At 43.7% G+C, this 12,776-nt stretch overlaps 1 protein-coding gene across 7 annotated transcripts; it reads left to right on the top strand.

Moving 5' to 3' along the window:
* Positions 1–824: 824 nt before the first annotated feature.
* LOC121280168 lies at positions 825–8,689 on the top strand. 7 transcript variants are annotated; one of them, XR_005943550.1, is made up of 3 exons: positions 825–1,057; positions 2,743–5,800; positions 8,106–8,689. XR_005943550.1 is itself a non-coding variant. In XM_041191879.1 (3 exons), exons 2-3 carry the CDS (start codon positions 2,818–2,820, stop codon positions 6,085–6,087), a joined length of 582 nt encoding a protein of 193 aa, XP_041047813.1. In that variant the 5' UTR covers positions 827–1,057; positions 2,743–2,817; the 3' UTR covers positions 6,088–6,820. The 7 variants fall into 7 exon arrangements, 4 of the variants coding, with proteins under 4 accessions (XP_041047813.1, XP_041047814.1, XP_041047815.1 ...); XR_005943551.1 differs by having other exon boundaries at positions 825–1,024; XR_005943552.1 differs by having other exon boundaries at positions 825–990.
* The last annotated feature ends 4,087 nt before the right edge of the window (positions 8,690–12,776 follow it).

The raw sequence follows: 12,776 nt of genomic DNA on the forward strand, positions 1-12,776 counted from the left end.
TCATGAGGACTCGAAACGTCAACTCTTTTCTTCTCCGCCGATGCTGCCAGACCTGCTGAGATTTTCCAGGTAATCCTGTTTTTGTTTTGGATTTCCAGCATCCGCAGTTTTTTGTTTTTATTTTTAATATACTAATGAGTTAATTACAGAACAACTGATGAAGCGGCCCTTGTTGAACTTTTCTCCATATTACAGAGCACATTGAGATGCCACCTTCAAGGTTGAATGGGTAAGCTTATGTTCCCCCACATTGTAGAACCTGATCAGAATCATATGTTATCAGGAAAGGGAAGGTGGGAGGGAAAAAAATAACAGCAGCTGTGTGCTACATTTAAGCTAATTTTACTTTGCAGTGTTTTAAGAGAAAGCAATTATATTTGACTCAATGTAATCTTTTATATTAAGCCTACATAGTTTTAAAGTTATAAGCAACTTCTCCAAATCATCCTTTTGTTTTAAAGGTAAAGTATCTCATTCCAATTATCAACAACCACCAGGAGAAAACCATCACCCAGCAGATGGCCTCCAGTGACAGTTATTGATAAGGGTTTTGAGACGATGAGCTCATGATATCATTCATGAGGACATGATAGCATGCCTCTCCTATCCTAAACAGATGGTCATAGGAAGATATCATAAAGCACCCTTTTGCTTAGCAAGAAGTTCTTAAAATAACAGAAATAAACTCTAGTGAGAAATAATATCAATTGATGATCATCACCCTTGGGGCCAATCACATACTGGTCACGCACCCCTTAGGCCAATCAGAATACAATAACATCATTGATCATGCTATGGGTGTGGCTTGGAGAAAATTAATAAGCAACAGCTTTCACTGACCAAGGTGCACTGAATTTGAAACTGAGCACTGCTTGTCAGCTGAAAGCAGAATGGCAGGAGAGGCAGAGAAAGAGGCAGAGAAAGAGGCAGAGAGAGAGAGACAGAGACGACTGAGTGCGCCTAAAGCTGAACCAGGAAGCAAGAACCGTAGTACGCCCATAAAGTTGCTGCCCTGCTATGATAAGTATTAACTTGTGACTTTTTAAAGTTTCCTGAGGTACTTCACCGAACTGTCTCCTATTGCCTGAATGGTTAAAGTCTCAAAATTAGAATTTATGTTCAAAAGAACTTGCAAATTGGTGACCCCAGGTTGCAGAGTTAGTTGCGCTGCTAAAAACTCAGATCATTACAGGTAAAGAACAGGCAGTGTCTATGGTCACTGGGGTCTGCGCACCTCCACTGAAAGGACATTTAGGAGTTCTGGACAGAAGTGGAGTTCTGTCGTGATGATGGTGATTCCTCTTGTTTTACTGGGACCGACAGCAGATTATGTTAATAGATACTGGTTCCACCGTCACCATCATTCATACCTCATTCATACCCTGAATGCTATGCTGCAGCAGGCAAGGGTTCTTTATCGCTTAGAGGATTTGATGGAAATTCTGTTGCGGGAGTTACAGGAAAGCCTTCTGAACTTTGGGTGGGAAGTCTTGCCTGTAGAGTGCCATCACCTGTGCATATGACCATGTCTGGACAGTTGGGAATATTGGGAACAGATACCCTAGATCAATATGGTGCTATTATAGACTATAACCAGGATTGCATGTACTTAGGATCAGGGATTGGGAATATTGTAGAAGTTTCCGATGCGCATTCTGTGTTTGCTATTAAAAAAGCTTGTGCTCATGAGCCTCCTGAGCATGATAATGTGCAAGTAAAACAGCTTACCCAGAAACACCTTGCCATGTTTGCTACTAGTAAGCATGATTGCAGACAGATGAAGGAAGAGGAGTCCATAAACGGACCTCCTCACCCCTTTGTCAAACAGTATGCGATCCTGAGAGAGAGTCACCCCTCCACTAAAGATGTAATCCAGTCTTTACTTGAGCAGGGCGTTGTAAGGCAAGGCACTTTCACAATCAATTCACCAATCTGGCCTGTAAGAAAATCTGATGGTACGTGGAGACTGACAACTCAATATCATAAATTAAATTCTGTGACTCCAGTTTGTTCCCCTGTTGTGCAAGAAACCCCCACTCTGTTAGCGCAAGTGCCAGTTACCTCAAAGTATTTTGGAGCATTCCTATTAAGAAAGAAGATCAGTATAAATTTGCCTTTACATTTGAGGATCAGAATTACACTTGCACAGAGTTACAGAGTTGTCTGCCACAGGAATTCCACAATGCCCCAACTATTTTCCATAAACACATGGCTGCAGCCCTGAAAGAATTTTCGAAACCCAACTGTCTGTTGCAGTATGTGGAAGATTTATTGCTGGCTACAGAGATCATAGAGGAACATTTGACTCTGTTAGACAAGCTGCTAACAATTCTGACTCAAGCAGACCTCAAAGTTAACCCATGAAAAGCTCAGCTACTTCAGAAGCAGGTTACCTTTTTGAGAGTTTTAATCTCTCTAGAGGGAACAAGCCCAGATGTTCATAAACTTGAAATCATTCAGAGGTTGCCCCTTCCCACCTCCAAGACCACACTGCCATCCGTCGTAGGCTTGGTTGGTTATCAACGTAATTTTGTTACAGGTTTCACCGAGTTAGCAAAGCCACTTTTGAAAGGTCCTGGTGATAACATTCAGCCAGACCGGACAGAACGCCACACTGAAGGTGTAACAAAGCTTAAAATGGCAGTCATGCAAGCTACTAGCTTAGTTATGCCTGAACCCACAAAACTATTTCATCTAGAGGTAGGCTCTACAGAACAAAGTCTAACTTCTGTGTTTTGCCAGGAGCACATTGGAAGACTACAGCCGATTGCATACACATCACGGATCCTGCAGGAAGCGGAGAATACGTATATTCAAATGTCACCTGCTCACTATGTTTTGGATGTTACAACGTTTTACGTACCTCACAGGTCTGCAGCAAATCATTTTACATTCACTACATCACTGAATCTACTGATGAAGCCAGGAGATTCACTGGTCTCATCCCAGCAGCTCAGCAAGTGGACTTTAGAGTTATTATACAGAGACATTGACATCATGCCGAAGGCAACGATGTTACTACCCCAATTGTTGGCATTTGAGGGCGATCCTCGTAATTGCCCACTACCTCTCATTAACTTTGATTCACACCCTGTACTGAAAGACCTATTAAGGTCACTCCAGATGTGGTTGTAGATGGATCTTCCTATCACTTGCAAGGATCACCGCTTACAGGTTATGCCATGATACTGGGGAGGGTTATTAAAAGATGCTGCAGTAGACATTCTTCCCAGAATGCTGAAATACTTGCATGGCTAGCTGCTGTCAGAAAGACATCTGATCTACCAGTAAACATTTGGTCTGACAGTGCCTATGCTATCGATGCTGTACTAGCCCTTCCCCTTGTTAGGGGGAAATTAAAAATGCTAAAAGAGAATATAGTAAGAATTTACTGAAAAACCCTTAAAACCTCCAGGCAGACACGGCTGCTAAACATATTAAAAGTTGAAGATTACCGGATGAACATTGCACAGCGTGGAGAGTCAGACTGGAGACACAAGCAGGACATAAATTAGATTAAGTGTACTCCCGTCTCACATAGGAAAGGGGCAGATGGTTTTATCTTAGATTTGGGAAGACATACAGTAGATAAAGAGGGGGCTTTGATGAAACACAAACAGTCTTAAGCTGTGAGAAACAAGGTCTTTGCGTACATGTTTTAGTTTTGATTGGACAATATAATTATGTATGCATCCTCTAGAATAATTGGTTAGCAAAATCACATGTTTATGTACTCACTAGGATAGAGTTATCATGGGACCGGTGTGTCGGTTACCGATTGGATGTATTCAAATGTACTCATATGTATTATGATAAGAAAAAGTACAAAAGTAACGAAATGTAATCAAGCTGGCAGCTGGGTTTTCATTCTTAGGAATGATTGCGGCTCCCTTTCATATGCTTGAATAAAACCAGTTAAAAGGAAGCCTGAGTTTCTGTCGTCGCTGTGGGATCGGAGAGTATAACTTCTCTTTTTCAAGTGGCCTACGTGGTAGTTGCAGGATCGGAGGGTGTAACTTCTTCACCCTCTATCACAAGAATTTTTATTTCACTATTGAGGGTAAACCCCTAACCCATGGTTCATGGCTGAGAATGTTGTAGACAGCGTCAAATAATCGCACCCAACGTATTGGAAAGGTAGCTGCCCACAAGAAAGAACAGCCTCACACCGAGGGTAATGCAGAAGCTGACAAGGCAGCCAAAGAGGCCACCGTATCGGGAGAGTGGGAATACTGAGTTTTGCCCCATCGTGTCAGCAATAAGCATCAGTGATCCCATAGATTTAGGCACTCTCCAGCAACAGTATCAAACATATGCTGTTGTCATTAAGAGGCACAAACAAGGTAATCCTCTTCCCCAGCCAATATCCTGGGCCTCAGACATGGCCATGTCTAAGACTCATGATTCAGATACCCAATTACTGATGCACCACTCTTTGGGCAGATGTCCCATTGTCTATGTACCCTCTGAAGTGGGACAGGAGTTGCTACACTTGTTCTGTTCTCATCCTGTAGGCAGCCATTATTCAGCAGAAGTCACTTACCAGAAAATTGCAAATACAGGCTGGTGGCCTGATATGCAGGATGCTATCGAGCAGTATATATCACGATGTTTACCATGTCTTCAGCAGAATCCCTCCCCGTCCAATAATAGGGCTCTATTACAGAGTGCGTCTCCTCCAGATGGACTATGGACCCATCTGCAGATAGACTTTATTGGACTCCTGCCAGCCACCTCCAGTAATTACACCTATGCATTGGTTGTAATTGACCAGTTCACAAGGTGGATTGAAGCTTTTCCCTACAGATCTAACAACGCACTCGTCACCACTAAGATTCTATTGAGTGAGGTAATCTGTAGGTGGGGATTGCTCTTGCAAGTGGACAGGGACCAGGGATCACATTTCACAGGGAAAGTTTTTACTCAGTTGCAAGAATTGATGGGAATAAGATACAAATTGCACACCTCCCATCACCCTCAGTCATCTGGCATAGTCAAAAGGGGAAACAGAACCTTAAAAACCATGCTTAAAAAGTTACGTATAGATTACCCCACTCAATGGGCTAATATGTTACCTTGGTGCCTCATGGCCATAAGGTCAACACCCCACAAAACGACAGGGATTTCCCCATTTCAGGCAATGACAGGGAGACTCATGAAAACCCCAGGCCACCTAACATTAACTGCAATTAGTCTGATGATGCAGGGACCTTGCAGCTCCAAGTGGCTAGAATGGATAATGGAGTATACAGCTGAAGTAAACCAGGTGGCAAGAAGTTTGGGAAAGTCAAAGAAACAGGTCAAGAAATATTTTGACAGGAAAGTGAGACCTTTTGAAGTCCAGGTAGGGGTCATGGTTATGGTACTTAACGACAGTAAGTAGGAAATATATATTTGAACCAAAATGGAAAGGACCATTTTTCGTAATAGACAAATTGAATTCAGCTGTATACCTAGTACAGTTCCATGGAAAAAGGAATTTGAAAGGTAAAGACAGGAAGTGGTACCATTTCAATCAGTTGAAAGCTGTGAAAGAATAAATACTTCGCCTTTTTCAGTTTCAGGCCAATTGCAAGGATGCTTGTACTCGTACAGTTGCTGATACTCGTCAATGGCATTCCGGCAACAAGTGTCTCGATATGGGGATCAGAACGTATACAGATAAGAACAATGAACGTGACCACAGAAGATAGACAGCTGGACTCTACAGATTACTGTGACACGATTGTTTACTGTGAACATTGCAAATGGGAACCATCCCATGTCGATGATGGGAATGAAGTATTATGGGTGTGGAAAGGTGAAGGTTTGAAGGTCAAGTGTGATTGCTTCCAGAGAAGTGTGAAGATAACACTCAGATTCAAGTTGGGAAAGGGAACATGGAAGGGTGTAGATTATCACCACATACATTTTGTCGAGATCTCTCCAAATAATGTAGGAATCCCATACTTAGGATCAGATTTGAATACTTTAAACTGGCCTAAAATGATGGAAAAATATCAAGGAATAATATCATGTCTTAGCAGGAAGTTTGAATTATCTGAGCATAATGTGAGAGCACTCATGCGGATTCATGCAGTAGAGTAGGCTAAGGACAACAAAAACAAATTTAAAAGCAATGAAAACAATGCCATCCCACTAGAAAAATGCCCAAGTTTAGGCGATGGACCAGAAAATGAATTAATAGTTACCCACACATATCAACAGCTGTACAATAATGTGAGGTATGAGATGGTACCCATTATATTGCACTTTGGAGATATCCCACTTCCACCAGGGATTTGCCCAGCAGAATATCAAAAATACTATGACCAACTGGTAGAGATGGTTGTAAGAGATTTCATGCCAAGAAATCAAGCACAGGATAATTGGGGAGGATGGGGTGAGAAGGTTAAACCAGAGAATGTCAAACTGAATGTGAAACAAGGGAATTAGAGAATTAGAAGCCCGACACTGGTGGGAAACTATTATGAAAGTAGGTCAACACCTTTGGTTAAAAACTCTATCCACAGTATTTGTCTTAGTTCAAGTAGTGACAATTATTAGGATAATATTGATACACTGCTACATGATACACCTCACCCAGAAACTGCAGAGGCGCACCATTGCTATGAGGTGGGCTGCTCTGAAAAACAATGATAGAATTATTATGTGAGGCATCAAATGCCAAGCATTTTGGCCTCAAGGTGGGAAATATGTAGGGAAATGATGTTTACTGTTAAGTTTTAGTTTTGATCACATAATCAAAGTATATTGATCAGTTAACCTTGTTGTATACTACCCTTTTAAACTGCTACCAATAGAGGACACCAGCAGTTAATATCATGTGACTCTGCTTGGCTTCATTTGACAGAGAAAGGCACCAAAGGATTTTAGACACAAGTAATATACTAGAGAGTTAATTACAGAACAACTGATGAAGAAGCCCTTGTTGCACTTATCTCCAATGTTGAATGGGCAAGCTTATGCTCCATCACCTCCTACGCCTCAAACCCCTCCCACGGCACCTTCCCATGCAACCACAGAAGGTGCAACACCTGCCCCTTTACCTCCCCTCTCCTCACCGTCCAAGGGCCCAAACACTCCTTTCAAGTGAAGCAGCATTTCACTTGCATTTCCCTTAATTTAGTCTACTGCATTTGTTGCTCCCAATGCAGTTTCCTCTACAATGGAAAGACCAAATGCAGACTGGGTGACCGCTTTGCAGAACACCTTCGGTCTGTCCGCAAGCATGATCCAGACCTCGCTGTCGCTTGCCATTTCAACACTCCACCCTGCTCTCATGCCCACATGTCCATCCTTGGCCTGCTGCATTGTTCCAGTGAAGCTCAACGCAAACTGGAGGAACAGCACCTCATCTTCCGACCAGGCACTTTACAACCTTCCGGACTGAATATTGAGTTCAACAATTTTAGATTGTGAACACTCTCCTCCATCCCCACCCCCTCCCTTTTTTTCCCAATAATTTATATATATTTTTCTTTTCCCACCTATTTCCATTATTTTTAAATGTATTTCCATCTATTGTTTTATCTCTACCTTTTAGCCTATTCCGATCCCTTCCCTTCACCCCACCCCACCCCCACTAGGGTTATCTTGCTTGTCCTGCTTTCTACCCTTAATTAGCACATTCCTTAGATAATACCACCACCTTCAACACCTCTTTGTCTATAACATCTTTTGGTTACCTCCACCTATCACTGGCCCTCTGTCCAGCTCTACCACCCCGCACCACCCCCCCCCCCCCCCTCCCCGCCCCACTCTAAACCAGCTTATATTTTACCTCTTTTCTATTTTTACTTAGTTCTGTTGAAGAGTCATACGGACTCAATGCCAGACCTGCTGAGTTTTTCCAGGTATTTTTATTTTTATTTATTTATTTTATGTTCCTCCATATTGTAGAATCTTATCAGTTCTGGGTGTTATCAGGAAAGGGAAGGTGGGAGGGAAAAAATAACAGCAGCTGTGCCCTACATTTAAGCTAGTTTTACTTTGTAGTGTTTTAGAAGAAAGCAATTATATTTGACTCAATGTAATCTTTTATATTAGGCCTACATAGTTTTAAGTTATAAGCAACTTTTCTAAATCATCCTTTTGTTTTAAAGGTAAAGTAACTCACTCTAGTTACCAACAGCCAATGAGAGAAAAACATCACCCAGCAGATGGCCTCTAGAGACAGTTATTGATAAGGGTTCTGCGATGACGAGCTCAGGGTATCATTCATGAGGGAATGATGATACCATGCCTCCCCTATCCTAAACAGATGGTCAAAGGAAAGTATGATAAAGCACCCTTTTGTCAGAACAGAATAGAAATAAACTCTAGTGAGAAGTAATACCAATTGATGATCATCACCCTTGGGGTCAATCACAGACTGATCACGCACCCCTTAGGCCAATCAGAATACCATAACATCATTGATCACACTGTGGGTTGTGGCTTGGAAGAGTTAATAATTCAACAGCTTTCACTGACCAAGGCACGCTGAATTTGAAACTGAGCACTGCTTGTCAGCTGAAAGCAGTAGAGCAGAATCCAGAGAGAGAGACAGCAAGAGAGAGAAGACTTGAGTGTCAACCTGCACCCAAAGCAGAACCAGGAAGCAAGGACCATAGTACGCCTGTAAATTTGCTGCCATGCTGTGATAAGTATTAATTTATGACTTATTAAAGTTTCCTGATTTACTTCACCAAAATGTCTCCTGTTGCCTGAATGGTTAAAGTCTTAAATGAACAAAATTGGAGTTTAAGTTCAAAAGAACTGACAACGTGGAGTGAACCTAATTGGCTGAAGATTGGTATCTGTGATGCTGTGGACCTCTGGAGGAGGCCAAGATGGATCATCCACCAGGCACTTTTGGCTGAAAATTGTTGCAAATACTCCAGGCTTAACTTTAGCACTGATATGCTGGGCTCCTCCATCATTGAGGATGGGGACATTTGTGGAGCCTCCTCCTCTAGTGAATTGTTTAATTGTCCACCAGCATTCACGACTGGATGTGGCAGATCTGCAGAGCTTAGATCTGATCCATTGCTTGTGGAATCACTTTGCTCTATCACTTGCTGCTTATGCTGTTTGGTATGCAAGAAGTCCAGTGTTGTAGCTTCACCAGGTTGATACCATTTTTAGGTATGCCTGGTGCTGCTCCTGGCATGCCCTCCTGCACTCTTCATTGAACCAGGGTTGATCCCCTGGCTTAGTGGTAATGGTAGAGTGGGGGAGATGTCAGGCCATGAGGTCATAGATTGTGGAAAAGTACAATTCTGCTGCTGCTGATGGTCCACTGCGCCTCATGGTTGCCCAGTCTTGAGTTGCCAGATCTGCTTGAAATCTATCCCTTCTAGCATGGTGGCAATGCGACACAACACGATGGAGGGTATCTTCAATGAAGACGGGCTCTCTGCTTAGCAAAGACCGGACGGTGGACAGATGCATCTGTGGCAGGCAGGTTGGTGAGGATGAGGTCATATGTTTTTCCCTCTTGTTTGTTGCCTCACCACCTGCCGCAGACCCAAACTAGCAGCTATGTCATTTAGGACTCAACCAGCTTGGTCAGTAGGGGCAGTACAGAGCCACTCTTGGTGATGGACATTGAAGTTCCACAACCGGAGTACATTTTGCGTCCTTGCAAACCCTCAGTGTTTCCTCCAAATGGAGGAGCACTGATTCATCAGCTGGGGGAGGGGGGTGGTGTTGGCAGGGCGGTATGTGGTAATCAGCAGGAGGTTTCCTTGCCCATGTTTTAACTGTTGCTATGAAACTTCATGAGGGCTGATGAGGGTAATGTTGTTGTCGTGGTGTATGTGGAGGTCCAAAAGGCATTTGATAAAGTGCCACATAACAGACTTGTATGCAAAATTAGATCTCATGGGATAAAAGGGCCAGTAACAACAGTAGAAAAGAATTTGGCTGAGTGACAGGAAACAGTCCCGGTTAATAGTTGTTTTTTGGAATGGAGGAAGTTTTATCGTGGAGGTCCCCAGGGGTCAGTATTAGGACGAAAAGAAAATCCTGCAGATGCTGGAAATCTGAAACAAAAATAGAAAATGCTGGAAAAACTCAGCAGGTCTTGCAGTATCTGTGGCGAGAAACAGAGTTAATGTTTCAAATCCGTAAACCCTTCCCACACCCTTCTTCAGTATTAGGATGCCTGCTCTACCAGATATACGTTAATAACCTAGACCTTGGTGTACAGGGAACAATTTCAAAATCTATGGACGTTACAAAACTTGGATACATTGTGAACCATGAGGAGGATAGTATAGAACTTCAAACATAGACAGATTGGTGGAATGGATGACAACTGGAAGATGAAATTTAACGAAGACAAGTGTGAAGTGATTCAATTTGGTTGAAAGAATGCAGAGAGACAATGGGCCATAACTTTCAAGCTCCCCCCAGCATTGGATTGGGGGGGTACCCAACAAGGCCCTGGGGAATCTCTCTGGGAAGCTCCCAGGTAAGCAGTTGCAAGGTAATTGCCCAGAAGTGCATGCTTCATTTGGGCAATTGCGCTGCGCTGGGAATCATCCAAAAATGCGATTTAAAACATAAATTTCAGATGTTTCCGACGGGGTTACACCAATAGTTACCCAGAAAATGAAAGACATCCCAGCACCTCACCCCACCTGAATGTCTGACCCCCTCAACCCCTCCTGATGCCCAACACCCCAGCTTCCCACCACTCCCCTGAATGTCCAACACTCCCCACCCCCTTCTGAATGTCTGAACCCCCCACCCTCTCCCAAATGTCTGACCCTTCCCCCAATGTCTGGCCCCCCCCACCCTGACCCAATGCCCGACCCCCCACCCCTTTCCAATGTCCAACACCCTCAGCCCCTCACCCCCTCGGATGTCTGATGCCCCCACCCCCTCTCTAATGTCCAACACCCCCAGCATCTCCCTCCAAATGTCCGACCCACCCACCCCTCCCAAATGTCCAACCTCCTCCCGATGTCCAAAGCCCTACCCATCCCCATCTGACCTCCGAACACCCCAACACCCCAAATCCTCTCTGCTTATCTTCTCCCTGGCCTGTCAATTTCAAATGAACCTTTTAAACTTACCTGCTTTAGGGCAGCTAGTGCTGTAACAAAATGGGGCATATCCTCCTTCGATTCGACGGTGCTGGGCTTCAGAGACAGCAGCGCTGCCTGGATCTTACCCAGCCTGAGTCAGAAGGCCAGGAGAGACAGGCAAGGAAGAAATTTGGTGTGAGTAAGTGGGCACAGAGTGGCAATCCAATGCATGGTCACACCGTCTACAGCTGGTACGTCATAACGGATTATGGGATGAGGGTGAAGTGGAATTTGAGAAGGTAGGAACATATAGTTCTCTTCGACGGCTTCCGTGTCATCGCTAGTCATGGCTTCAGTGACGCCCACTCCAATTATTCACAACATTGCCTTCTCAATGGGGGTAAGCACATGCAGCCATGACTGACCCTGCCATTGTGCTGCTGCCGCCACCTTTTATCGGACAACGTGTCCTGCAAATGTGTCAATGGGTGTGCTGCAATATGTTTGGGTGATGTTTCTACCATAGTTAAATTGCTGGCAGTGTGCGCAAGTTGTGAGATGTTATTGTACAGCTTTTCAAGTGTGTGAGGGTGAGGGGAAGATATAAATGTGAGGTTTGAGTCATGGTTGAAATAGACTGTTGGTAGGCAAGTGAAATCGGCAGAATCGGACAGAGTCAGCATGGATTTATGAAAAGGAAACCATGCTTGACAAATCTGTAATTTTTCGAGGATGTAACTAGTAGAGTTGATGAGGGGGAGCCAGTGGATGTGGCTTATTTGGATTTTCAGAAGGCTTTCAACAAATTCCCACATGAGAGATTAATATGTAAAATTAAAGCCCATGGGATTGGAGGTAGTGTATTGAGATGGGTAGAAAACTGGTTCGCAGGCAGGAAACAAAGAGTAGGAATAAACGGGTCTTTTTCCGAATGGCAGGCAGTGACTAGTGGGGTACCGCAGGGATCAGTGCTGGATCAGCTATTCACAATATATATTAATGATTTAAATGAGGGAACTAAATGTAATATCTCCACATTTATAGATGACACAAAGCTGGGTGGGAGAGTGAGCTGTGAGGAGGATGCAGAGATGCTTCAGGGTGATTTGGACAAGCTGAGTGAGTGAGCAAATGCATGGCAGATGCAATATAATGTGGATAAATGTGAGATTATCCACTTTGTAGCAAAAACAGGAAGGCAGATTATTATCTGAATGGCTATAAATTGAGAGAGGGGAATGTGCAACGAGACCTGGGTGTCCTCGTACACCAGTCGCTGAAGGTAAGCACTCAGGTGCAGCAGGCAGTAAAGAAGGCAAATGGTATGTTGGCCTTCATAGCCAGAGGATTCAAGCACAGGAGCAGGGAAGTCTTGCTGCAGTTATACAGGGCTTTGGTGAGACCACGCTTGGAATATTGTGTGCAGCTTTGGTCTCCTTATCTGAGCAAGGATGTTCTTGCTATAGAGGGAGTGCAGCGAAGGTTTACCAGACTGATTCCTGGGATAGCGGGACTGACATATGAGGAGAGATTGAGTCGGTTAGGATTATATTTGCTGGAGTTCAGAAGAATGAGGGAGGATCTCATAGAAAGCTATAAAATTCTAACAGGACTAGACAGGGTAGATGTAGGAAGGATGTTCCCAATGGTGGAGGAGTCCAGAACCAGGGGTCACAGCCTGACGATATGGGGTAGACCATTTAGGACAGAGATGAGGAGAAATTTCATCACTCAGAGAGTGGTGAGCTTGTGGAATTT

The sequence above is a fragment of the Carcharodon carcharias genome, chromosome 7 (assembly GCF_017639515.1).
Source record: "Carcharodon carcharias isolate sCarCar2 chromosome 7, sCarCar2.pri, whole genome shotgun sequence".
Classification (NCBI taxonomy): domain Eukaryota; kingdom Metazoa; phylum Chordata; class Chondrichthyes; order Lamniformes; family Lamnidae; genus Carcharodon; species Carcharodon carcharias.

Bases quoted from the DNA above. Each gene is read 5' to 3' on its own strand.
- LOC121280168 (XM_041191878.1), top strand. From the start codon at position 2,638: ATGGCAGTCATGCAAGCTACTAGCTTAGTTATGCCTGAACCCACAAAA. The intron at 2,871-5,558 runs GTCTGCAGCAAA...CGCCTTTTTCAG, and splicing joins ACGTTTTACGTACCTCACAG to TTTCAGGCCAATTGCAAGGA.